The following is a 26,959-nucleotide window of genomic DNA, read 5'->3' on the forward strand; positions in this document are numbered from 1 at the left end:
ATGTGGTGATGGATCTTTAATGTTGTGGGGCTGTTTTTATGCCAGAGGTCCTGGACATCTTGTTCAGATACATGGCATCACAGACTCTATCAAATACCAACAGATAAAAAATCAAAACCTGACTGCAGCTGCCAGAAATCTTACAATGGGCCCTGGTTGGATCTTCCAGCAGGACAATGAGCCAAAACAAACATCAAAATCAACACAGAAATGGTTCACAGCTTGACCACAAAATCAAGGTTCTGCCATGGACATCCCAGTCCTCTGACATGAACCCCATAGAAAATTTGTGGGGTGAACTGAAGAGGAGAGTCCACCAGCATGGACCTCTGAATTTGAAGGATCTGTAGAGATTCTGTATGGACGAATGGTCTCAGATCTCTTGCCAGGTGTTCTCGAACCTCATTAAACATTATAAGAGAAGACTCAGAGCTGTTATCTTGGCAAAGAGAGCTTGCAAAAAGTATTGAATAAAAGGGTGCCAATAATTATGGCCAATGCATTTTGGAGAAAATTATTTATTTAATAATGAGATATTTCCCCAGTTTCAATTGTTTACTTCAATTAAATGTTAGATTTTTGTGATTTTTTTTAAATTTTTTTTTTAATGAAAGATCAAAAGGATAAACAATGCAGATTTTTTTTCACAGCCTTCTCTGCTCATATTTACAAAGAGTGCCAATATTTTTGGCCACAATTGTATTATAGACGGTTGGGTATGGTCAAAATTAACAACTCAACCCCGTCACATGAAATTAAGATATTAAATCAGTACTCTTCAAAATGATATTTGAATCCATAAATATTTATAGAATTTATTAATATAATGCATGCTATGTGGTCTTCTGTCCTACATCACACAAGGAACAGTGGAACATTCTGAGCAAAATGACAAAGCTCTGTCACATCTGGTTTGAGTTATTCACTACATTTATGAATATTGTAACACATTTTTGAAATAGTCAACATATTATATATGAGAAATTCTATATACAGTATTTACTTGATTGAAATATGGTGTTAAAAATATGCGTTTCCCATGGGAGAGTTGTGATAGGGTTGAGACAATGGTGACAATATTAGATAATTAAAATGGAAGCACAATTAAAAATCAATGCATTGTTTACTGAGCACAGACTGACATGTTAAGAGCTAGTACCAAAAGGTGGGGTTTTACATAAAAATCTGAATTTAAAACATTTTTAACAAGAAATAATGAGACAACAGACTCACTGTAGCTACATTACATAAAAATGAGAAGACTGTCATAAATGTTGCATTTGTAGTCATTAAACTGGTATGAGGGACACATAAGCAGTAGATAGATGTTTATTTGATAACCAGTATTGTGTGAAATCATTTTCAAACCACTTCCATTATGTCCATGACAGGGTTGAAAATAAAAATTACTCAAATCAGGAAAAAAAAGAAAAAAAGAGAGAAAACAACAAAAGGGCTTTGATGCCTGAGGTGGGAAAATATGATTTGTTAGAGGTGCGATATCTGCCTAATGTTGTGGATTAATTAGTCAAATGTAGTTTAAAAAAATCCAAGTTGAAATATTACAGAATCCCAAGAAGACATCATAACTGATGTTTAGCAATAAGTATGATACTGCCTTATAACCAGATGGATGGATAGTGGATGTTAGAGATTCTAAGTGATATTTTGCTGACTGTGTTTGGTTAAAACAAGCATAGCATGCCTAAAGTGAACCAGATGTGGGTCCCGGTTTTGGTCAAAGGTGCAATGAAGATTGCGATCTCGGTTACTCTCTAGATGCTCATATTTAGTGATCGCACCACATTACAATTCCTCATGATATTCTTGCACAGTATAGGCGGCATCTTTAAATCTAAAGTTGTTGTTTCAGTCTTCAATTTTATGCCAAGCTGCCCAACCCAACCAGCTTTACATATATCAATGCATTCACTAAGGGACTTGTCAACAATTGTGTATACCATTTAATGAAGACATTCAACATAACTATTTTGCATTGTGGAAGTAACAGTTTGCAGTGCACCATAAAAAAAAATAAATGAGACTTGTTTTATGATATATCCTTTCCATCACATCAAGCAACTTACATCAAGTCTCTTACATTAACTGAAATGTAAATGAGTATTGGATACTCATGTTGAGACATGTCAGACCATACTATAAACAAATACACTCATTCACTGCACCCTATTTGAGGTAGGATGTTAAAACAGAAAATGGGCAACATATTTTAGTTTGAGTTTCCATTTTGTTTATTCCCTTTCATCTTTGTCAAACTAAATAATGATATAATGTTGGTCATATTTCTTTAAGAAAAAACTAAAAAAAAAAAAAACTTTAAAGTTCCACACTCATCAACACACAGACACTTGACTGCGTGTAACAACCGCCTGACTTATGTTCTTCTCTCAAAGACATAAATTTGTATATTCAGTCTAGAGCTTTATTTCATTTTGGGATATTTTCTTTTGTTTGTCCATAAGTTTATTTATAACTACAGGTCACCACATGATTTGGGCATTATTCATAAAAGAATGAGTTGAAATTACTGCCACTGTTTAAAAAGAAAACAACTATTTGATATAAACAGCAGCAAAGGCACTTCCGTGCTTCCTCTGGAGTAAGAGATATAATAAATAAAACTGCCAATATCATAACCTTGCTCCTATGTTAAGACCCTTTGTAGGACCATCACAAAGGCTCAGTGGAGAATCCATCCTGTATAAATAACCCAGAGAGTGACACGTGTGACTTTCAAATCTGCTATGTAAAAATACAGAAAATAAACATTTGCACTAAGAAAATGTGACAAATTCTAATTGTAATCATATATTTTGGCACACACATCTCCAGATTTCAACAAGATACCACTTTCTTTTCTTATATACAAAGCGTCCTCATATCGTGCCAAAGAATGTTTCATTAAATAATGACAAGTCAACGCTTGCAGGAACAGAGCATAAGTCTTGGTCATGGACACATATTATCACTTGATCTAAAAGGCATACACAGACTTGTGGTGCTAGTAGCAATGTCCTGAAGGAAAATGGAAACCCTCATCCAGCACTATCATCTGAAACTCCACAGTGACCTAAACAATGACTTGCAACTTTGGGTTGAAAGGTTATATTATGCTTTAAGAAGCAATTTTGTAAAAGAACTGCATATGGAAGCGTGTGTCTGCGAGAAGGAAAATAAAAAGAGAAGAACATTTCCCATGTTATAATTCCCAGTGAGAGGATATGAGAGACCTCTCCAAATCTTAAAGTCCACTGTTGTTGGGCCAGGGGCCGTGTAAGCACCCTGCTCACAGGAGCATGGTGAACGGTTTCTCCAGGAACTTGCGGAACTCAGCCAGCCACTGTGCACCAACAGCACCATCTACCACTCGATGATCACAGCTGAGAGTCACCGACATCATGCTAGCCACGTCAGACCTATAACAGACAAGTCGAGATATGACACAATATGAAAAAATTTAGACTCAAATACTAGATGAACTATTCCCATCTGTAATCGATCTGTTCAATCAGTAATAGGGTGAAGTACAGGCAAATTGATGCTCATGACACGTTATGGCCTTCGCTCACCCTCTTTCGTTGTCTGCAGGCAGCAATCTCTTTTCTGAACCTCCCACAGCCAGAATGCAGGCTTGAGGAGGGTTAATGATAGCTGAGAAATTCTTGATGCCATACATGCCCAAATTGGAAATAGTGAAGGTGCCACCCTAGAAAACCAAATGCAATAAACTTTTAAAAGTGAAGCAAGCCAACAATAAATGGCAGACAATAATGGAACTCCTAGTGTTATATAATTTAGTAACAGAGGTCAAGACAGCTGTGCAATACTGTGAACATACTGTTAGGCACAACGTGCAGCAGAGTACACAGTAGTTGGGTGAATAGGTGTTTTGCATCATAGTTTCTACTATATTGTTATTTTAGTGTGGCTGGAATGCTATTGACCAGAAGCAAAACTATTCTATAATGATGCATAAGCACAAGACAGTTCTACAACCCAAATTATGAAAAAGTTGGGGCAGTATGGAAAATGCTAATAAAACATTTTTTAGTTAATTTGTTAATTCGATTCACCCTGTGCTATTTTGAAAGCACTACACCACATTATCTGATGTTTTACCTTGTGAAGTAAATTAAACAATTTTTTTACATATCTTTCTGCATTAATGATGCCCTCACAAATATGCAAGTTACCCATGTATGGGCACTGACATACACCAATACCATGACAGACACTGGCTGTTGGACCTGATGCTGAGAACAGCTTAAATGGTCCTTTGCCTCTTAGGTCCAGAGTTTTTTCAAAAAGTATTTGAAATGTGGACTCGCCGGACCACAAAACACGATTCCACTGTTCTACTTTCCATCTCAGATGAGAACGAGGCCAGAGAAGTCAGCAGTGCTTCTGGACAGTGTTGATGTATGGCTTCTGCTTTGCATAGTAAAGCCTTAACTTGCATCTGTGGATGCAGCAACAAATGGTGTTGACTGACAAAGGTTTATCATATTCCTGAACCGCTGGTATGATATCCATTACAGACATATGACGGTTTTTGAGACAGTGACATCTGAGGGATCGGAGAAGTGGTTTTCGGCCTTGCCCTTTATGCACCGAGATTTGATCGGATTCCTTGAATCTTTTAACTGTATTGTGCACTGTTGAAGGTGAAATGTCCAAAATTATTCCAATTTGTCTTGTGCAGGATTATTTGCTGATGCATTAATTTGGATTAAAATGCAGGATTATTTGCTGACGCATCTGTTGGCAATTTGGCGAGCCTCGACCCATCCTTGCTCTTGAAGGACTAGGCTTTTTTTGGGGGCTCCTTATATACTATAACGTGACTGCCTCACCTGTTTAACATCTCCTGTTTCACATCATGTTATTTCAACTCATCAGATTGTTATTAGTCCTAAATTGCCCCAGTTTCAACATTTTTTGTACATGTTACAATCATATGATTTGAAATGAGTGCATATTAAAAAAAAGAAATATTATATATATATATATATATATATATATATATAAAAATATTTCACAAGGTAAAACATAAAATAATGTGTTGTTGTAGTGCTTTAAATACAGCACAGGGTAAAAAGAATTTACAAATTTACTTTGTTTTTATTAGCATTTACCATTCTGTCCCAACTTTTTCGGAATTGTTGTAAAGTTCAACAATTTCTGATATACATATGGCATGTATATCAATACTTTAATTATTCCTTTAGAGCACTTATAATAGTCACCTGGAATTCGTGTGGTTGAAGTTTGCCCTCTCGTGCTTTAGCAGCCAATGTGCCCACATCTTTGCTGATAGATGCTAAGCCCTTAATGTGGGCATTAAATACAATGGGAGTGATCAGACCCACAGGCGTACTGACTGCAACACTAACATCCACCACATGATTTCTGTGTTGAGAGAAAAAGCACCTGATTAATCCTGTCATTCCAAGTTCTTTAGTTAGTGACTTTTTCTTTCAAGATATTTGAAAGTATTTCTGCCCTCATGTGGCTACAAACAGAACTGCATAGTGGGAGGAATTACACTCACTGTCTGATGACGGTGTCCATCCAGGAGGAGTTGGCCTCTGGCACCTTTAAACAGGCTAGAGCCGAGGCCTTGATGATGAAGTCATTGACCGACAGTTTGATGTTATCTGCTTTCACCTCCTGATCATGAGGAAATTGAGGAAAAAGTAGTTACAAAAAAGGACTACTGTAATTCAGAGATCACCATCAAATGAAAGCTAAGGAGCCTTCAACATATAAGAATGAGGTTCACTCACAGCATTGAGTTCTTTCCTGAGTTCAAGAACTTGGTCCATGTTGACATCCACAGACAAGTAATAGTGGGGAATAGTCTGTTTTGACTGCATCAATCTCTGGGCGATCACCTACACAGGCAAGGAAATTGCATTGTGGGTAAGAGAAGCAGAGGGAAATACATATAGAGAAAGTGAAGTAGTTTCTATGGTCAGTTATAGAGTAGTGGACTCACCCTGCGGATATTGCTGATGGGGATGTCGGTGAAGGTTCCTGTAGGGACGGCAGCAACAGCTGGGGCGGCTGGAGCGCTGGGTGTGAGTGCAGCAGGGGCAGGTGCAGCAGCTGGTACCTGGTGGTATAAGAACAGAAGGTATACTTCTACACTACATAGTTACGGTAACAATTACGTGTTTTTTGCTTTAAACAGTTTCAGTGCAGTGTTTCCCATCAATTACCTAGACTGTGGTGTTTAATTTGTCCCTACACAGTTTCATAATGAACCGAAAATATTTTTACACTTTATTTTACACTCATAATAACATAAAAGGTCTCTAACGTTGTGTTTTGCGCCATTGCTTTGGCAAAGCATCTTTCACTCCCAGTCAGTTTCACAACCATAACAAGAAAACGAGAAAACACTCTACTCTTGACTGGGTAACTTTAGTAGCTTTAAAAAGTATTAATGTGTTATAATCATACAGTGAAAGACTAGTAGTAGTTTTATGTTGCATTTCATTCTGAATGTTTCCTTGAATACTTGATAGCCTACTGCTGTTAAAAACTTTTAAAGCTGTTAAAAAAGAACTGCATTTTCTTCATTTGTATTTTTTGTTATATTATTTTTAATCCATTTTTTATTCATTGCTGTTTTTTTATTGTTATTTTATGTCTGATTGTTTACTAGTCTTGAATAATTAAGAACTTGAAATCATTCTTCCATTATTAGTGTTATTATTTGTTGTGGTTTTGAAGCTGGTATTGAGAATCGTCAAATTTCACTGAACTACTGAAATTGTGATATTGTGATAATGTATAGCCTTTATTATACATGGTAGATCTTGCTGCAAAAATATGATGAAAAAGTAAATCTCATTCCATAGAACTATGAGCATCTCTGCTGTTAATGGTGGCGATGGAGGCTTTTCTTTATTTGACTACCATATGTAACATAATTATCATATGACAAAATCCTCCTCCCCTACCCAGTGCAGTTTACATTTCTATTGCAGAGAATTGAGCTGATTGCATAGGTACACTATTAGGCTGGGCATCGTTCATAATTTTAGAAAAATATACAACTTAAACTTTGATATGTTACTTAAGTATGTAAATTAAATGTCCTTTTTTCTCTCCGGACAAGTAACTTTTATACTCGGACAAGTGAATGACCAATGACAACGCTTAATGTCGAGCCCTGGCTCAATTGTGTGCTCTAGTCGATTTTGTGTTTTGACCATTTGTGAACTGCGTTAAACTCCGTCTCGTTTACCATGCTTTGTGGGTGTGAATTTTTTGCCATGTCAGTACCATTTATGATTAAATTACTACTAGAGCACAAACTTGCACAAAGTTCTTCATAGACCTAGCCTCTTATTTTTCCTCTAAAAGTGCACCATATTGATGAATTTAACTTAAAAATGTACAAAAGTTTCTTACGGGGGAGCATGCCACCCAACATAGTCTCACAAAATCCTGTGGAAACACTGCAATGTACTGTATACATATAGGTTGGGCCAGATAAAATATGCAAGCTTATTGTATTTTAGGTAAAATCCTGCAGAATGGATTTAAACATGGTGAAATGTGTTAACGGTGCTAACGGTGCTGAGAGCGCTACACTGTAAATAAGCCAAAATATTTGAGAAACAAACACACAATGGGTGTGGGTACCCAGAACTTTGTGAATGAAGGGCTTTCTGCAAAACAGATTCCATATGGGCTTTTATGTTAAAAAGGTAAAAACTCAGTTTTGTGTCAAGATGACTTACAAGAGTGGGCTTAGGTGGAACGAAACTGTCAATGTCTTTCCTGGTGACTCTGCCATCTGGTCCAGATCCTATGGATACAGCAGGAGCTTATTCCAAATTTTGTCAGTCTCACATATAAATCACATACACTGATCAGCCACAACATTAAAACCACTTGTCTAATATTGTGTAGGTCCCCCTCTTGCTGCCAAGATAGAGCCAACCCGCATCTCAGAACAGCATTCTGATGTGCTATTCTTCTCACCACAATTGTACAGGGTGGTTATCTGAGTTACCGTAGACTTTGTCAGTTCAAACCAGGCTGGCCATTCTCATAGGAAAAAAATTTGATCTCAGTGATTTCGACCGTGGCATGATTGTTGATGCCAGATGGGCTGGTTTGAGTATTTCTGTAACTGCTGATCTCCTGGGATTTTCACACACAACAGTCTCTAGAATTTACTCAGAATGCTGCCAAAAACAAAAAACATCCAGTGAGTGACAGTTCTGTGGACAGAAATGCCTTGTTGATGAGAGCGGTCAACAGAGAATGGCCAGCCTGGTTTGAACTGACAAAGTCTATGGTAACTCAGATAACCGCTCTGTACAATTGTGGTGAGAAGAATATCAGGTTGGCGCTGTTTTGGCAGCACGAGGGGGACCTACACAATATTAGGCAGGTGGTTTTAATGTTGTGACTGATCGGTGAAAGTACTCAACATATAATGGAGTAACAATAGCTCCCCTCTTCTGTGGGCGACATCTCTCATGCAAATAACACCAGCACCAACCAGCCAAGTCAAAGCGATCATACCTGTGACTTGGGCAATGTCAATGCCCTTCTCAGCAGCCAGTTTCTTGGCTAGAGGGCTGGCAAACACCCTTCCCTTCCTGGGCGCAGCAGGGGGAGCTGGAGCAGGTGCTGGGGTGGGAGCTGCTGGTGCTGCTGCTGGCAAAGGGGCGACCACCTGAAAAGAAAATATCATAGAATTAGATATCACATACATTGTCCACAACCAGATTTATTTTTGGTTAACTTAAAGGGATAGATCACCCAAAAATTAAAAATCTCTCATCATTTACTCACCCTCATGCCATGCCAGATATTTATGACTTTCATTCTTCTGCTGAAAACAAACAAAGATTTTGGGAAACATATCTCAGCTCTGTTGGTCCATTCTATGCAAGTGAATGGTGAAGCTCCGAAAAGCACATAAAGGCAGCATAAAAGAAAACCATACGACTCCAGTGGTTAAATCCATGTCTTCAGAAGCGATATGATAGGTGTGGATGAGAAACAGATCAATATTTAAGTCCTTTTTTACTATAAATTCTCATCCCTGCCCAGTACCTGGTGATATGCACAAAGAGTACAAATTGCCAAAAACAAAAGAAGAAAAGTGTGAGAGTGAAAGTTGACATTTATAGTAAAAAAGGACTTAAATATTGATCTGTTTCTCATCCACACCCATCATATCGCTTCTGAAGACATGGATTTAACCACTGGAGTCATATGGATTACTATTATGCTACCTTTATGTGCTTTTTGATGCTTCAAAGTTTTGGTCACCATTCACTTGCATTGAATGGACCAACAGAGCTGAGATATTCTTCTAAAAATCTTTGTTTGTGTTCAGCAGAAGAAAAAAATCTGGGATGCATAAGGGTGAGTAAATGATAAGAGATTTTTCATTTTTGTTTAAACTATTCCTTTAAAGCTTTAGTTTTTAGGGGTTTTCAACCTCTGCAGACCAAGAGACACCCACCCAGACTCTCAGCCAACCCAGGGGCCCCCAACATTAAAAGATAGATTTTCTCAGTAAGCAACTTTCATTAAGAACAAACAACATTATATCTATAAAAAAAATAAAAAAAGTTAAATTTCCAAAAATCCCCAAACTTTATCCTAGTGTTTCACAATCACATTTAATTACAACCATTTACCTAGCTTGCTGGATCACACACCCTGCATACCACAATAACTGACAGTATATTTTTGTGGATTATCTTTGACAACCTACGCCTGCAAAACTGGCATGGCATGATTCAAACAGTATTTACACAACATTGCAAATATTTCAAAGTGACTTTCCACTTTTAGACATACAATTGCACAAAACTGAAAGTGTTGAAATTACAAATGGCAGTAAAAGGCAAGGTCTTGTCCTACATCCAAGTGGCTTTTAGGTGGTCACAAAGAAGTATATTACATCACATCATGCCATGTTGTTCATGTCAATTACAGTGCTGCTACAAATCAAACCAATGTGAAGAGTAAATGACCCCAAATAAAACAAAACCCAATAATGATCACATTATTGTTATGACAAAAAAGGTTAAAGTAAAGAGTAGAGGTCTTGCAGAAATGACAGAGCTCTTTACCGGTGTGGGGGCAGGTGGCGGGCTTGCGGCAACCCCTGTCTCTACATAGTCAGCAAACGCGCTAATGTCAGATTCCTTTTCCACAATGATGCAGAGAGGAGTGCCAAGAGGAACATCTCTGGTTCCTTCAGCAATCATGATCTTGGCCAGGTAGCCCTCCTCCTGTACCTCAAAACCTGATTACAAAACAAAAAGAGGAAGTTAATGAACATCACTGCAGTGTTCATGTTAGGTGTGATACCTTTTCAAACACAAACATTAGCTATTTCTATGAATCTGGTTAGAATGTCTCTGTACATACACACAGATTTGTATAAATTCGAGTATGTCCATAAACTTTCAAGTAATATTTAATAGTGTGCTAGTAATATTTACTGTAGGTCAGTATGTGGTGGTGGTGATAATTATTATTTATTGATCAAATATTAAAACAAAATTACTGACAAATTACCGATGGTTGCCTTATCTGTCTCGATTTCAGCCAGCAGGTCTCCTTCACTCAGCTTCTCACCCACCTTCTTCTCCCAGCGCTGCACGGTGCCCATCGTCATTGTTGGTGAGAGAGCTGGGAGAAGAACCTAATGATTGAGCAGGAGAGGCAGGAAATAGTAATGCCATTAGAAGTAATTACTGTACATACAGTGCTTATGAGACAACTCAAACATCTCATACCTTCATATGAGGTGGGTAGGAGCTGCCAGGTGCTTGTGGCAGTGCAGAAGCTGCAGGGGGTGCAGCTGGAGGGGGAGGGGCAGCTGTAGGGGCGGTGCTAGCAATTTTATCCACTGCAAAGTCCTTAAACGCAGGGATGAGGTCAGGGCTGAAACAGATGATAAACATTAGGTGGGAAATTTAAGTGCACATCAATATCATCATCTACACTATTCTCTGAGCCATTGAACCACAGGGCAAACTTGTGCTGACTTCTGCTTTTATATAAACAACAACAACAAATTAAATAGTCAGCATTGTATCGATTAGATATATCACAGCTCTAACAATCCAAAAATTACTCCAAATGGGGAGGCCAGCTGTTGGTAAATTGACCGTTTCTCTGTGCTACCAAAGCATTCTCTTAATTAATGGGACAGTGCAAAGCATGAGAAACAGTGTTAACAGTCTATTAAAGGTGCAGTAGTATTCAGCTGGTCGTGTGATTCTACCATGGCTGCCCCCATGAGGCGCACTTGCTCCATGTAGAATAAAAGAGCTTTTATAATGTCTCATGCAATTTAACAGTAAATTACTGTAATTATTTTCAAGCTCATTTTTTCCTATAGAATACAGCTCTGTTTGACAGTAACATACTGTAAAGTAAACAGTTTCTACAGTAAGTTGCAGTTGGAAATACAGTAATAATACTGTCAAAACAACAAAAACCATTTACAGTGTGGTCATGGTTTACTATTACTTTTTTAGAAGTAAAACTTTTTAAATGAGGAAAAAAAATTACTTAGTGCACCTTTAAAGATAAGCTGATATGAAGCAAAAAGTTTATTATGCATAAGTGGATGTTATGATGCTCTGGATCTTGGCACTGCAGATAAAAATGGTCTTTACTTGTCAACGGTAATACAGATGACAGCTCCAATGGGCACATCTCTTGTACCCTCGGCAACCAAGATCTTGGCTAAGTAGCACTCCTCCAGTATTTCAAATCCAACAGTAGCCTTGTCTGTTTCAACCTGACCAAAGGAAGACAGCATTGGTTACAGCATCTTGCATCTAGATTAAATCATTAATGATTAATTAAAAGAAAACCAGCTGTAACACATACTGTGGACTTATAGGAGTTAAACATACACTAGCAAAAAGTACCTCACCTCAGCAATCAGATCTCCCTCATTGATTTTGTCACCTTCCTTCTTCTCCCAACGTGCAATGGTGCCCATCTGCATTGTGGGGGACAAAGCAGGTAGCTCCACCTGTAATGGAATAACTTGGGTTAAAAGAAACCAGCACTCAACTTTATGACAAATGCATTTTGTAGATCTTGTCCATGCGATTATCTAATCAGCCAATCGTGTGGCAGCAGTGCAGTGCATATAATCATGCAGATACGGGTCAGGAGCTTCAGTTAATGTTCACATCAACCATTAGAATGGGACAAAAATGTGATCTCAATGATTTAGACCGTGGCATGATTGTTGGTGCCATATGGGCTGGTTTGAGTATTTTTGTAACTGCTGATCTCCTGGGATTTTCACGCACAACAGTCTCTAAAATTTACTCTGAATGGTACCAAAAACAAAAAACATCCAGTGAGCGGCAGTTCTGTGGATGGAAACGCCTTGTTGATGAGAGCGGTCAACAGAGAATGGCCAGACTGGTTTTAACTGACAAAGTCTATGGTAACTCAGATAACCACCCTGTACAATTGTGGTGAGAAAAATAGCATCTCAGAATGCTGTTCTGAGATGCGGGTTGGCGCCGTTTTGGCAGCATGATTTTAGGCAGGTGGTTTTAATGTTGTGGCTGATCGGTGTATATATATTTATATATATATATCATAACGGCAGCACAGCTTGACCATCTTAAAGGTGACACCAACAGAAGAAACACAGTGATGCCACATATTTAAGCTTTGGAAAGCTTCAAGTTCACTGAAAGGGCAGTAAAGCAAAACATATTTTGCATATGCTTTTTACTTGCATATATTTTGCAAATATATGGAACACCATTCCTCATTGTACTAATTAGGCAAAAACTGGGTTCTAAAAAAAAAACTAAACTAAAAGAAGATCATGTATGTGAGGAAGAGAGATTCAGACTACAGGTTATCCATAAGACCCTGTTGCTAAAGCAGCATGTTATAAATGATCCAGCCAGGTGTTAGAAAGACAGTTTCCATCCATTTTTATGTGCATTTTGAAACTGCGCATAAGAAATCCTGAATGGAAACACTTGATATGCGAATAAACTTTCTAAATTCACTTAAAATGTAATGCGCTAGGAGGAGGTGGATCGTCTAGAGTTTTGCATTAGTTAAAATGCGCATTAAGGTGATGGAAACGGTTTATTCGCAAAACGTTGACGTGTTTTGAACATTCGCGCAGGGTCGGCCCATCCTACAGGCGATACAGGACCCCCAACGTGCCTGGGGGGACCCGCGAACATGAGCAAAGTAAATGAACAAGTCATAAAATTAAGAAATATTGACTCTTATTTTGAAATTCTCTACAGTTCAATGATTTCTAACAAGCGCACACACTCAAGGGAGTAATCAACAACACACATGGACCTGATCCTTTAACATACAATTCACAATGACGGTGAAAACTAAAAACATCAGATAAAATAAAACAGCAGTGTATCTAAAATCAGCAAGAAGTAAAGCTAAGCAGTACACACTAATTTGCATAATTTATTCATAATGCAAAGCAATGCTGGGAACTGGAGCGCGGCTTCTTATAACAGTATTATTAGACACACCACACACCTTGATGAATAATGTGCACGCCTGACAGAAACACAGGAAATAAGTTATGAAAAAATATTGCTTTGTGGCTATTTGAGTCTTATTTTGTGTAAAGGATGGCAAAAACAGCGCTTTTCAAGTTTTCTCAAGAATAATCTGCTGGGGAAGGAATTCAGACACATATAATGATGCAAAAAAACGTACATAGAGTGAAAATATGAGTGTGACGAGGAGGAGGGCTTGGCTGGGCCATGATGGTGCACGGCCGACGCTGAATCACCTAATCAGCGGGAGCGCGAGATAAAGGGGAGCCGGAGGTGCCAGTTCGAGAGAGAGACGCACGTGGCCACGCTGCATGTATGTCTGTGTTTGTTTATGTTTTATGTTGTTTTAAGTTCATTTATATAATTAAAGTTTATGTTGACTGTTCAGCTGGTTCCCACCTCCTCCTTGCCCATCCTTTACCTGTTACAATGAGCAATTAATCTGCAAAGAGCTCTGCTCTCTAAGAGGTACAGTACTGTGCAAAAGTCTTAGGCACATAAGATGTTTCACAAAAGCATTTGTCTTAAGATGGTTATTTATATCTTCAGCTTTAGTGTGTCAATAGGAAATATAAATGTTAGACTCCCAAACATTACTTTTGCAAATAGAAAAGATTAGAATAGAAGAACAGGGAGCCCTGCAACAGATGTCATGGCCCCCACAAAGCCCCCCACTGAACATCGAGTCAGTCTGAGATCACATAAAGAGACAGAAACAATTGAGACAGCCGAAATAGATAGAAGAACTGTGGTGAATTCTCCAAGAAGCTTGGAACATCCTATCTGCCAACAACCAAGAAAAACTGTGTCCACGTGTACCTAGGAGAAATGGTGATGTTTTCATTTTCATGATTTCGCCTAGGGCCCCACAAACCCACGTGCCGGCCCTGCATGTGTTATGAGTGTGTAATAGCTTGATGTGACTAGCCCACCAAAAAGGTCCGACATTGGCACACAATTCTTTGAACATAGTGCTTGTCATTCGGAAGTGTTTAACCCACAGCGGGTCGATAAAGTGAGTCCTCACAATCCGCCAGAACAGTTTTGAGAGCGAGTGCTCCCAGGTAGGGCCTATGCGGAGACTGGCGGTGTGTCGGCATCACTGCTATTTCAGCCCACATTGTATCAGATATTACACTTATTCTGCGGTGTCTTGTGGATGCATTTAATAAAATGAGATATTTGCTCCAATCTTGTCCCCAAACCAGGGAGAAGTCATTCAGCTGCTCCATCATGACGGGGCGTCTCCCTCATGATAATGCGCATTATGTAGTGGATGGAAACGAGAAACAATTCGTATTCTCGAAGTCGAATTTTTTGAAATGCTTAACATTTTGGATGGAAACCCAGCAAGTTAGCTTAGTTTACCTTCTGATGGGGTGGCAGACTGTACACCCGCAGGCTTTGACTGAAACTGGCCGTTTGGCTTTGCAAACCCCATGACCTGTTACTGAGGATGCTGTTGCACACGCGACGTCCGTGACACAAGCTTCGGATCCGGGCCGGGCCGTTAGAGTGGTTTCGTTTGAGATTATGGCATGAAACCGGTCCAGATCTAGGACTGGCAGCAGGGCCCGAGAGGACACCAGGCTGGCTGAGCCTGGCAGACGGTCTCACTCGCAACACTAAACGCAACATTTTTAACCGTGATTACCTCTGAAACACTACACTGGATAAATTAAGGCTACTTCGGTATCAGAATATCTGACACCTGTGGTAGCAGCAGTCTGTCCCCCCCAAAACGCACCGAACAAGCTCACTTTCCAATGACCTCCCCGCTCCAAAACATCCCACTTTACGACACTCTCCTTCGATTCGTCCTCCCGGTGACGCACCAGGGTTGCCAGATACGTACAAATCCCCTTCACCAATTTTCTCGTTACATACGCCACCGGGGTTTTTGATGGCATAGATGGATTTATCAGATAAAATTATAAAAACTAATGCTTAGTATTTATAGACAGATATAGAACATGTTTCACAGTGACATTCCTCAATTCAACTATTAAGTACTTGATATAATAGAGATGCAGTTTCTGATATAATGGATATGAAGAAATACTAATGTTTCCACCTACATTTGTAATATACATAAAAACCTAAGAATTATACTTCAATTTAAATTATTAATTTGAAGGGTAGACTATGATTATAAATACATGGCAACCTTGCAAGCGGTCAAAGCCGGTGTCGTAACCTGTCAGAGCTGACGTAAAAGTGCTGTAAAGTCACAAATCAGATAGTAGCTATTTGGAGCACTTAGCCTGTTTTCATAGCGATTGATACAACGCATAAGACATGGTTATGTGGCACTGCTGCAGTTTCTTGAGGCAAGTATCAATATATTTACAGCAAACTACAGTATATTATTTATTAATTACAAGAGAACAGGCATGTGCTTAGAACAGCATTTATTGTAATGCATTTTTCAGCTAAATAGAAAAATAGATAATACAGTATAGATAGCGATATGTCGAATTGGAAGTGCAATGTCTATTTGATGATTTTATTGAGGGCTGCTGCTCGTCTCTCTGTGTTCTTGAACAGGGCACGAATAAGACTCTTCATCTCATTACAGGAGAACTCCACTGCCAGAGGCCCTTTGCCCTCCGCCCACCTTAAAAAGACAAATGAGATGCGAGTTCCAACTCTCATTAAATCTATAAATTAGACAAAATACTAATGTTGTCTTAAAATGACAAAAAAAAGGTGTAACAGACTAAGTTAAACACAGAAACATCTATAGGGGCTTTCACACTTGCAGCAATAAAAAGCAAAATGGATGGCATTCATTTAATTTAAGAGTTGGTGATTGTCCAGCGACATGAGTGACATAGACTACTGGTGATGCAACATAATGTAGTTGAGCTAAGTTCAGTCAACCTCCACCGATTTAATCTCTGTATATGTGAACGCCCCTTTAGATATACAACTAAGCACATGGATGGATAAAGTGTGCATCTATGATTCTAAAAGAGTTTGCAAAGCACATGAATCACCTGTCAACTATCTCCTGCAGACTAGCATTCAGCACAATGGAGAGCTCTTTTAAGATCATCCACTTCTTTACATAAACTGGAACCTCTTCTTGATATTTTTTGTTCTTGTTTTCATCTGGAAATGGGTTGAAGACCAGCGGCCCCTCTTCTATGATGGTCTGACACAGTGTTCGCAGGCGCTCACCGTCCACATTAGAAATGTCCTAAAGGAAGAGCACTTGCTCTTTACATGGTTCACACCTCAATTAGTGTGGTGTTATATCTTACAAAAGTAAAGAGTACCCTACCTCCAACTTCATAATCTTATTAATCAACTCTGATATCGCAGTATTGAGCAGAGTCCCCATGGCTTTGCAGTATATGTTTACAGGCAAAACATCTTGCCAAACTTTTCCCAACCTCCTCAGCTGATGAATTACCTAAAATACACAATAGATTGAAAACCTTAAAGACAGGTGTGCTTAGTATAAGTGGCACAGGTATGCTTATTTACTGGTATGTGATAATAGAAGCAAAAAAAGCCACTACCATCCCTTTAGAAATAGTTAAAATATGGTGTTATATCATACTTGTCTGATTGCCTTGCTGGCTACAGAGTAATTATCTTCATCATCCAAGTTGGAGAAATTACGGGCAGTGGACAGCCTTTCCAACATCTCTGCTTTTTGAACGTTCATTTGTGCCACAAAGCACCGAGCACCTTGGATAGAAACAGAAAAAATAAAAAATAAAACACACACAAAAAAAATCAATCAAAAAAGGCATCTCTATCTTAAAAAGTGAATCCTCAAACATTTCTATGGGGAAAACCAATTTCTTTTTGTGCCCTTACCCAGTCTTCTGAAGCCAGGGACCAAGTCTACAAAATAAGACACTCCATCTTTCAAGGGAAGATGAGGTTTGAACTGGTGACCCAAGGTCAGCAGGTGGTGGGCGATGAACATGCAGTTATTGTGCTGGATTGCAGCCAAGTGAGGAAACTTCAGAAAGTTCTCCCTGAGTCAAGGAAATAGCACGTTTCAACAAACAGTATAGTAAATCACATGGTATATATAATAATAAAAGAAAATACGACAACTCACTTGTGATATGTAGGCACAACATCATAGAACAGGTGAAAAATATTTCGGACCATGTAGAAAAGCTGGACTGCACTAAAAAAAACAACAACAAAAAAAAACACATGTACTCAAGCAATTACAGCTTCCAAAGGGACCCAAAACACAAAAAAAAAATACATAAGCTTCAGTGTCTGTGCATAAATTGCTGACAGACTATAAATAGCTAGTAACTATTCACATATTGTGACTGTAATGCCTGCTACATACCACTGGGGGGAGCTGCCCACTGCCTCAGACAAAGTTTGAATTGCCAAGCTCATTAGCTGCTGCACTGATTCACTAATGCGACACTCAGGCAGACAAAGAGTTCGCTGAGACAACTGCTTCTCGTTCTCCAGGGTCTGCTGATCATAATGGCCACTTTTCTTAACTGCCTCCTTCCTCTCCTTTTCTCCTCCACTTGGACTAGTTAGTTTAGGGATAGAGAGTTTATCCTCTGGAGTGATCTGGAAACAAAGAGTTCACAGAGAGCTTGTCAGACGACTCACTAAAAAGCCTTTATAGCCTAATGAAGACTGCCATGGGATACAGGAATAAAAAGGGAGTCTTACTTTCACTGTGTTGTGCATCTCTGATGTCATAAGTTTCCTTGCAGCCACAATGACATCTTGGCATTTTTTGCTTGCAAAGTGACAGTTGACGTTCCTGGCATATTTTAGAAGATCCGTCGAGTCCCCTGCATGGTAGCCCATCTCTTTCAGACTGCTCTCAAAATCCTCAGTCTGTTTAATAACCTGAGAACAGAATTAAATATTGTATTACAAAGACCACTCAACAGTTGTCACATTGACAGATCTTTCTATGGCCTTGTTGACTCTTACCGCACTATACTCAGCTAGCTGACTGCTGTTGGCCGGTATGGAATGAACTAAGCATTCTCGAATGATGCACTCTGACATCTCCTCCCATATCAAGTCTCCTAATATCTCAGACACTTTCTTTTCACCTACAGACACATCTAGAAAGCAAACAAAAGAAATTACATCATCAGTTTACTGCATGTATTGTAATACCTAGTAAGTAATGTAATGACTACAGTAAACAGAATCAAAGTTTTTTTCTTTTTGGAGTTCTTGAGCGTACCAAAAAGGTGTTTATGCAGTGTCTTAAGCACAGTGAGCACTTTGGTGTAAACCTGGTTGGGATCTGGATGCTCTGCTTCTCTCTCTTCACACTGTAGGCTTAGAACTGTGCCCTGCTCAGGTTGACTGCTAACTTCCACCACCAAAGAGGGGTATAGGATTAAAGGCTTCAGCATGTACTTCAACAACACCTGCCCTAAAGGATGGTAACAGAGAGTAAGGAACTCTATTAATGAACCAAAAGAATAAGTCAGTCTGGAGATACATACGGGCTGTAACACCAAAACCTATTTATACCAAACAGTTTAATCTTTTTATGGAGTTCTCCTTGAATCGAGAGTGCCTGAAGTATATTGGAGAGAAGAGGATGTGGAACAGATTCATCCACTTTAGATCCTCCTTTGTTCAAATGAAGTGCTGTTGTCAGGAAAGACTTCATGCTGGTGAGCTCTGCAAAGAATATGGAAGCATTTCAGAAGATCAGAAGAAAACAGACCAGCATCATGTTCACAGTTGTGCTGCATAAATGGTTGTGTCTAGAAGGAAACACCCCGGTGACCTAAAGAGTCTTATTCGTAGGGCTGGATATCAGCACAGATGCCCCGATTTGATTCGATTTCAGTTCACAAGATCTCGATTCGATTCAATCCAATTAGATTCTCGATTTGATTAATCGGACATTGAAAATTCAGTACTACTAACTGGAGAGATGTTTCTAAAGCTGTACATGGAACACCAATTTAAAAATAAATAAGAGTGCAGTGTTTCCTACAGGATTCTGAGCAGCGGGGGGGACATGTAGACCACCCCCATATATATATATATATATATACACATACATACACATACATACATACACTGGCAGCCAAAAGTTTGGATTAATGTACAGATTTTACTCTTTTGGAAAGAAATTGGTACTTTCACCAAAGTGTCATTCAACTGATCACAATGTATAGTCAGGACATTAATAATGTGAAAAATTATTATTACAATTTGAAAAAAATTTAACTTCTTAAACTACTTCAAAGTGTTCTCATCAAAAAAATCCTCCACGTGCAGCAATGAGAGCTTTGCAGATCCTTTGCATTCTAGCTGTCAGTTTGTCCAGATACTCAGCTGACATTTCACCCCACGCTTCCTGTAGCACTTGCCATAGATGTGGCTGTCTTGTCGGGCACTTATCACGCACCTTACAGTCCAGCTGATTCCACAAAAGCTCAATGGGGTTAAGATCCATAACACTCTTTTCCAATTATCTGTTGTCCAATGTCTGTTTCTTTGCCCACTCTAACCTTTTCTTTTTGTTTTTCTGTTTCAAAAGTGGCTTTTTCTTTGCAGTTCTTCCCATAAGGCCTGCACCCCTGAGTCTTCTCTTCACTGTTGTACATGAAACTGGTGTTGAGCGGGCAGAATTCAATGAAGCTGTCAGCTGAGGACATGTGAGGCATCTATTTCTCAAACTAGAGACTCTGATGTACTTATCCTCTTGTTTAGTTGTATCTGGGCCTTCCACATCTCCTTCTGTTCTTGTTAGAGCCAGTTGTCCTTTGTCTTTGAAGACTGTAGAGTACACCTTTGTATGAAATCTTCAGTCTGAAAATCTTTTTGGCAATTTCAAGCATTGTATAGCCATCATTCCTCAAAACAATGATTGACTGACGAGTTTCTAGAGAAAGCCGTTTCTTTTTTGCCATTTTTGACCTAATATTGACCTTAAGACATGCCAGTCTATTGCATACTGTGGCGACTCAAAAACAAACACAAAGACAATGTTAAGCTTCATTTAATGAACTAAATAGCTTTCAGCTGTGTTTGATATAATGACAAGTGATTTTCTAGTACCAAATTAGCAATTTAGCATGATTACTCAAGGATAAGGTGTTGGAGTGATGGATGCTGGAAATGGGGCCTGTCTAGATTTGATCAAAAATGACATTTTTCAAATAGTGAAGGTGCTGTTTTTTACATCAGTAATGTCCTGACTATACTTTGTGATCAGTTGAATGCCACTTTGGTGAATTAAAGTACCAATTTCCTTCTGAAACATATATATCTGATTCAAGATTCTATTTATTACTGGTGGTCTTCACTGTAAGATTATAATACATTAGTAATTTTAAAGCTACTAAAAAACCCAGCCAAGAGCAGTGAAAGGTTTTCTTGTTTTCTTGTTATTGTTGTTGGATTATTATTAATGACATGCTAGACAGCGACAGAGCTGGAATAACACATTTATAATTTAAATATTTTGATACAACTTAGCCTTTTTTCCCCCACTGTTTACCTTTACTTTAGAAATGACTCTCTGTGTCTACATTCATACCTCGATAAGTCACCAGATGGGTATTTTGACAGATTTTTTAAGCATTCTTGCGCGAATCCACATCGCGAGCACTACTGGAACACACACACACACACACACACACAAAACTGCTGGCTACAGAGCCGAGGAAAAGTTACACAGACAGATTAGCTGTTGCGCACCGTCACCATGTTTACATCCGCTTCTCCCGCAGTACACGTTAGATACGCTCCACTCGCCACTGCTAAACAGCAGTGCAGGAAACGCTCAGAGAGAGATATCTAGAGGAGAAGCTAGTAATAAAAGGATTCACATTAATCAGACCCATTACACAAAGATCGAGCCATTGCTTTTAAGAATCGATACTGAATCGACCAAATAAAAAAAATAAAAAAATATCTATTTTTTTTTGCCCAGCCCTACTAATTCGCCATTACTAAGGTAAGGTTAAGGGTTAAATTTATAGTTAGATGACAGGTTTAGGGGTAGGTATAGGGTTTCTGTACGACTCCAAATAAACACATTGTGTGAATGTCAACTGCGGCTCTCGCAAGACTTCAGGTATCAGGGTGGTACCTTCTAGACACGACCGCAAAGATCTGGCATTTAAGTGGAGGGCAAAAAAACTGATTTCCTACTCTTATATAACGAGCGTGTTTCTGAAAAACAAGATGGAGATGTCCAGAAACTCGTTTCTGAGATACGTTTCTGATAATAAAGTCTTTTCTTAAGGTAAACAGAAGCAGGCAATCACCTTTGGTGGAAGGAAGTTTCCAAACTGCCATTTTCTGCCACTCCTCTCCGAGGTGGTAGATGAGATTCTCTCGCTGTATGGTGATCTCTGAGCTGAGGGCCCGAAGTAAAGGCAACTCTGTGTCTTTCCAGGCTTTCAGGGCATCAACACTAACTCGTGCCTTTATGATGGAAATAGGAAACTGTCATTTAATATAGTAAAGAATGGACCAATAAGACATAAAGACTCATCGTTGGTCCAATAGTATGATATCAAATCAGATATTTCATATATTATGATATGCAAATGCCTACTGGTGAATTTGACTTACTATTCCATGCTGCTTGGCTGCAACTATATAGTTCTTTTCCTGCAAGGCCCTGTGATATTCCTCCATTGCCGTGTCAAACTTAAATACCATGTTTAAAAAAAAAATGTTTTTTAGAATGTTCAAGTTTCACAAACCATGTGCCTCTTAAGTAAACAAGTAAATTACGGTGTCCTTAAAAGCTTTCTTTACATAATCTGATAAATCACAAGACTGAACATGCCTTTAGACATAAATCTAGCTTTATAGCTAGGAAATTCTTTGGGTAGCTCGCTAAGCTTATACAAAAATTCTGTAGCATTACCTTTTGCAGATGCTGGAGCATGCCTATTACTGCAGTGTTCTTCTCTAACTGCTGTTTAAGCTTGGCGTACTCGGTTACAGCATCATGAAGGTTCTGCTGAACCTGTAAATGGAAACACTTGGTTCAGAATTTCAGAAAATAAAGTAGAACCTCATGCTAAACTACTTAGGTGTCACTTTTTTAATCTGAGAATGCTTATTGGTTAAGGATGGAAAAATGAGCTTACCTCATTCTCAATACAGCTTTTTAATAAATCAATGTCTTTGGAAACTGATTCAACTTGGTCCACAAGCTCCTCTGCTGCCTCCATACTGGGTAAAAACTCATTATATTTCTTATTTATCATGTCAGTGACCTCTTCCTGTATGAAGAAAAAGAGCGAGCGGTCAACAAATAATGTTTCTTTTTTATTTTTAAATCCAAACATGTATCACAGAATATGTGGATGTCCAATAAAAAACTCCTTTCAACACGAATGTCTGGTCCAGTCTGGTTAACTGGTAAATATGCAGTCGTAAACATAATGCACACCTTCATATTAACAAAAACATAAAACCAAAAACATAAAACGGACCAGAGCAAGACTGTAAACTGTGAGATTTTATGGTAATTTGTGTCAATAATGTCTCAAAACGTGAAAGGACCGCAGTGTTAACTACAATCAGGTTAATAACAAGCTTAATCTATCTGAAAGTAGAGCTAAGAGCTCAGACTGGCACCGACAGGCAATGATATCAGCAGCATGACACGTCAGCCAGATAATGTCAGCTGGGGTAAACAATGAATTATCAGTCACAATTATCCAGCTAAACTTGTTTTCGTCTAAATATCTGTCTTATTCGGCTTTGACAGCTGGCTAGCTGACTCAACTTCACACAAATGCATTTGTTTACCTTCGTTTCTTCCACTTTCCGTGACAGTTTGGAGATTTTGCAGGCGAGGTCATCTTTCTCCAGTTTACCTGAGCTGACGAGCACTTCTGTCACAAACGACGACATGACGACTGTAGCTTAATGTAACGGACAGTCAGATGAACGCAGCCTACAGTAGTTCACCACTTCATGCCACTGCCCGCCATTCCGCGCGCGAGGAACGCTGGGAGTCGATGTCAAGACGAACAAAGAAAAACTGTCATTGACTTGCAAACGAGGCTGTGAGAAATCCTCGCCTGTGCTTCACTGAGGCGTTATTTAAACCACGAAATTAGGTAAAGTAAAAGAGTTCAATTAAATATCTTAGCATAAAATTAGGTAAAGTAAAAATAGTTCAAAAGGAGAAAATATATGAGTGGGGACACATGTTTAGAACAATTCAGTACCAAGAAAATTAATCACTACACAAGTGCACTGAAAACCCTAATAAGTTGACGTTACTCAGTTGAGTAAAGTCATTCCCTCAATTGAACTTAGTAATGGTGTATACAAAATTTGAGTATTTAAGTTCACTTAAAGGGATAGTTCACCCAAAAATGAAAATTCTCATCATTTATTCACCCTAATGTCATCCCATGTGTATGACTTTCTTCTGATGAACACAAACACATTTTTTGGTAGAATATTTCAGCTCTGTAGGTCCATTCAATGCAAGTGAATGGTACCAAAAAGTTGAAGCTCCAAAATGGATATAAAGACAGCATATAAGTAATCCATAATCCATAAGGGGTTAAATCGAAATCTTCAAAAGTGATATTATAGGTGTGGGTGAGTATACCTTCTCCTCCCTAGCCCAGTACGTGGCAATATGCATGAAGAATGCGAATCGCCAAAAACAAAAGTAGAAGAATGTGAAAGTGAAAGTGGAGATTTAAATTTTGTTCTGTTTCTCACCCACACTTCTCATACACTTCTGAAGCTATCAATTTAACCACTGGAGTCTTATGGATTATTTTTCTGCAGCCTTTTTGTGCTTTTGGGGCTTCAAAATTTTGTTACTCATTCACTTGCATTGTGAGGACCAACAGAGCTGAAATATTCTTCTAAAATTCTTCGTATGTGATTAGCAGAAGAAAGAAAGTCAGACACATCTGGGATGGCATGAGGGTGAGTAAATGGTGAGAGAATTTACATTTTGGTGTGAACTATCCCTTTAACTTGGTGTTCATATAAAATCAACTATTTAGATTAATGTAACTAGATGCAAGTACACTTAATAAATTTACTATTTAAATATTCCTGTTTATATTCAGTAATGTTAGTTGAATTGACTCAAATTTAGACTATAAAATAACAGCTTAAATAAAAAAGATTAAAACCAATTTTAGGTCAATCATTAAATACTTACTTAATTCTCCAATAAAATGCATATAAACCTGTACATCAGTTGCACATGCACAAGGTGAACTGAAAGTTAACAGGGCCCAACTTGACTAAAGGGGACACAGATTACCCTAATAGTGTCATCACACAAAACAACTATTTGCAACAAAACAACATAAATAATACTAAAGAGCTAAAACCTCTATAAATTCTTAATAACAAGTATTTAAATGCCCCCATAAATTCCCTTTGACCAAGGAAACATCATTAAATAATTCAAGCAAAAGGGATTATGGGTAATCCCATATCCACAATTTTGATGTGTTATTAACTTTTAAAGCTGCACTACAGAAAATGTTTTGGTAAAAAATTAACAAAATGCCATTATTGGTTGAGTACATAATAAATCAGTGTTTAAAACAATGTCCTGGCCTTATCCTGATTCCCTACAGTAAGCCTACAAAAAGTATTTGTATTTTGAGCTGTCGGGTCGGATTTGCCATGATATTGCAAGCTTATGTCGTTCATTCTTACGTCTTTAAGTCATGTCCATAAACAAAGAAAAGAAGTACTGGTTGTCCCGTGTTCCGGTTGAGGAAACTACACTGGTTAGTTCAGTCAGTCACTGTCACACAGTTCAGGACAGCATCGCTGCAATCTGGATGGATGTCCACAATATCTGTTATCCATCTGGCGAAGTTGTTTACCTGCTATAATGCTAGGATGTTGTCTGATGCTTTTATGAATCGAATATTACCTGTGTGTTAACCAATCGTGATGTATTTACGTTGTCCGGTGAAGTTACTGTAACATGTTTACTTATATTCATGACTTCTGTGTATATTGTAACATTGCTGTAGTTTCCAGGTTTCCTAAGAGAGAGAGAGAGAGATGACTGATATGAGTTCAATGGAAGACTTTATTATTTTTATATTCTATTGTACAGCCAGTTGATAATGCAAGTAAACCGCAATACAGCTATGCACTGCACACAATAACAACCTAAACTAAAAATATAAAACGAGGATTCAGTAATGATGGGGATGAAATATACTTTATTAAACATGAAAATAATATGCAGAAATATGCAATATAACAATTACAATAATACATTTCCTTAATCATTTGTTTAGCAGTAAAGTTATAATAAAGAGATGGTTACACGCTAAACAAATTAATATTACTGTGCTATGATATTGGTATACTGTACTTTAAACTTTCTGAAATTATTATACATTTCATGGGGAACTAACTTGTACATATTGTGACTTTTAAATTGACTTGTAAACAGACAGACTGTGTGCTAAAAGGACAATGGAAAGTGATAACTTGTTCTGTTTCTGTGACTGGAGTCACAGAGAAATTAGAAAACAGCGGCACTTCTCTCTCTCTCTCTCTCTCTCTCTATACATCCATCTAGACTGCAGCGATGATGTCCTGAACTGTGTGACAGTGAACGACTAAACTAACAGTGTAGTTTCTCCTGCCAAAACACATGACAGCCGGTACTACTTTTCCGTGTTTACGAACATAATGTAATGATAAAGATAACGTAAAGATAAAGACATTGTTTTACATTTTTTATGTACTCAATCAATAATGGCATTTTCTTAATTTTTAACCAAAAAATCTTACATAGTGCAGCTTTAAGTCTATAGATTTGTAAGATAAATAAGTTCAATGAACATAGATATTTGAGTTATGAGCCCAACACTTGACATTTCAAGTAAGGTTTATTTAAGACAACATTTGGGTCTACAGCATGTAGTATCTGTGTAGAGTTGCAACTTTAACATGAGTTTTAGTGCTTTTTAAAAAAACAAATTTGCGGAAAAATCTCACCACAATGTTCTTTTTGTAATGTTGAGTTGGAAACGATTTCATTTTTATTTTGTACCTAATTAGTCTAAAGACTTCTGGGCCCAGGTACCTTTACTCATATTTGAAGCATTTCATAATATATTTTATAATTTTTCTTGAATTTTCACTGGTTTCCCCATATTCTATATCACAATAAATCTGTTAGCTTTTAAAAATATGTAGACTTTTTTTTGTTTTATTTCTTATTTGTATGAAAAATTTTCTTGTATCTTCCCCTGTATATAACTGGTTTTCAGTTTGTGTATGTGTGTTTTTTTTTTATTTTTTTATTTATTTATTTATTTATTTTTAAAAGGTAATGATCCAGAATTCTTTCTGATGATGTATAAGCAGAGTGGATACAAAGCCTATCCTTT

The 26,959-nt window shown here is 38.1% G+C and overlaps 2 protein-coding genes across 2 annotated transcripts; both read right to left on the reverse strand.

Moving 5' to 3' along the window:
* Positions 1 to 1,104: 1,104 nt before the first annotated feature.
* On the reverse strand, positions 1,105 to 15,407 carry LOC127431369 (dihydrolipoyllysine-residue acetyltransferase component of pyruvate dehydrogenase complex, mitochondrial-like). The gene is made up of 14 exons (XM_051681795.1): positions 14,967 to 15,407; positions 11,960 to 12,061; positions 11,697 to 11,821; positions 10,809 to 10,956; positions 10,588 to 10,714; positions 10,137 to 10,312; positions 8,569 to 8,722; positions 7,776 to 7,843; positions 6,020 to 6,136; positions 5,808 to 5,915; positions 5,573 to 5,691; positions 5,268 to 5,430; positions 3,591 to 3,727; positions 1,105 to 3,437 (listed from the first exon to the last, which is right to left on the reverse strand). Exons 1-14 carry the CDS (start codon positions 15,234 to 15,236, stop codon positions 3,308 to 3,310), a joined length of 1,944 nt encoding a protein of 647 aa, XP_051537755.1. The 5' UTR covers positions 15,237 to 15,407; the 3' UTR covers positions 1,105 to 3,307.
* A 585-nt stretch (positions 15,408 to 15,992) lies between these two features.
* LOC127431367 (centromere/kinetochore protein zw10 homolog) lies at positions 15,993 to 23,569 on the reverse strand. The gene is made up of 16 exons (XM_051681793.1): positions 23,361 to 23,569; positions 22,694 to 22,828; positions 22,468 to 22,569; positions 22,167 to 22,244; positions 21,857 to 22,016; positions 19,098 to 19,250; positions 18,802 to 18,996; positions 18,540 to 18,676; positions 18,270 to 18,452; positions 17,926 to 18,164; positions 17,680 to 17,751; positions 17,430 to 17,593; positions 17,167 to 17,297; positions 16,885 to 17,016; positions 16,598 to 16,800; positions 15,993 to 16,215 (listed from the first exon to the last, which is right to left on the reverse strand). The coding sequence occupies exons 1-16, from the start codon at positions 23,463 to 23,465 to the stop codon at positions 16,092 to 16,094; spliced, it is 2,313 nt and encodes a 770-aa protein (XP_051537753.1). The 5' UTR covers positions 23,466 to 23,569; the 3' UTR covers positions 15,993 to 16,091.
* Between the last annotated feature and the right edge of the window lie 3,390 nt (positions 23,570 to 26,959).

This window comes from Myxocyprinus asiaticus, chromosome 40 (genome assembly GCF_019703515.2).
Source record: "Myxocyprinus asiaticus isolate MX2 ecotype Aquarium Trade chromosome 40, UBuf_Myxa_2, whole genome shotgun sequence".
In the NCBI taxonomy this organism is placed as follows: domain Eukaryota; kingdom Metazoa; phylum Chordata; class Actinopteri; order Cypriniformes; family Catostomidae; genus Myxocyprinus; species Myxocyprinus asiaticus.

Bases quoted from the DNA above. Each gene is read 5' to 3' on its own strand.
- LOC127431369 (XM_051681795.1), bottom strand. From the start codon at position 15,236: ATGTTGCGTTTAGTGTTGCGAGTGAGACCGTCTGCCAGGCTCAGCCAG. The intron at 10,957-11,696 runs GTAAAGACCATT...CATCTGTTTCAG, and splicing joins ATCTGTATTACCGTTGACAA to CCCTGACCTCATCCCTGCGT. The intron at 3,728-5,267 runs GTGACTATTATA...TTGGTTTTCTAG, and splicing joins TTCAACCACACGAATTCCAG to GGTGGCACCTTCACTATTTC.
- LOC127431367 (XM_051681793.1), bottom strand. From the start codon at position 23,465: ATGTCGTCGTTTGTGACAGAAGTGCTCGTCAGCTCAGGTAAACTGGAG. The intron at 19,251-21,856 runs GTGATTGCCTGC...TATTCTTTGCAG, and splicing joins GAAACTTCCTTCCACCAAAG to AGCTCACCAGCATGAAGTCT. The intron at 18,997-19,097 runs GTATAAATAGGT...ACCATCCTTTAG, and splicing joins TAAAAAGATTAAACTGTTTG to GGCAGGTGTTGTTGAAGTAC.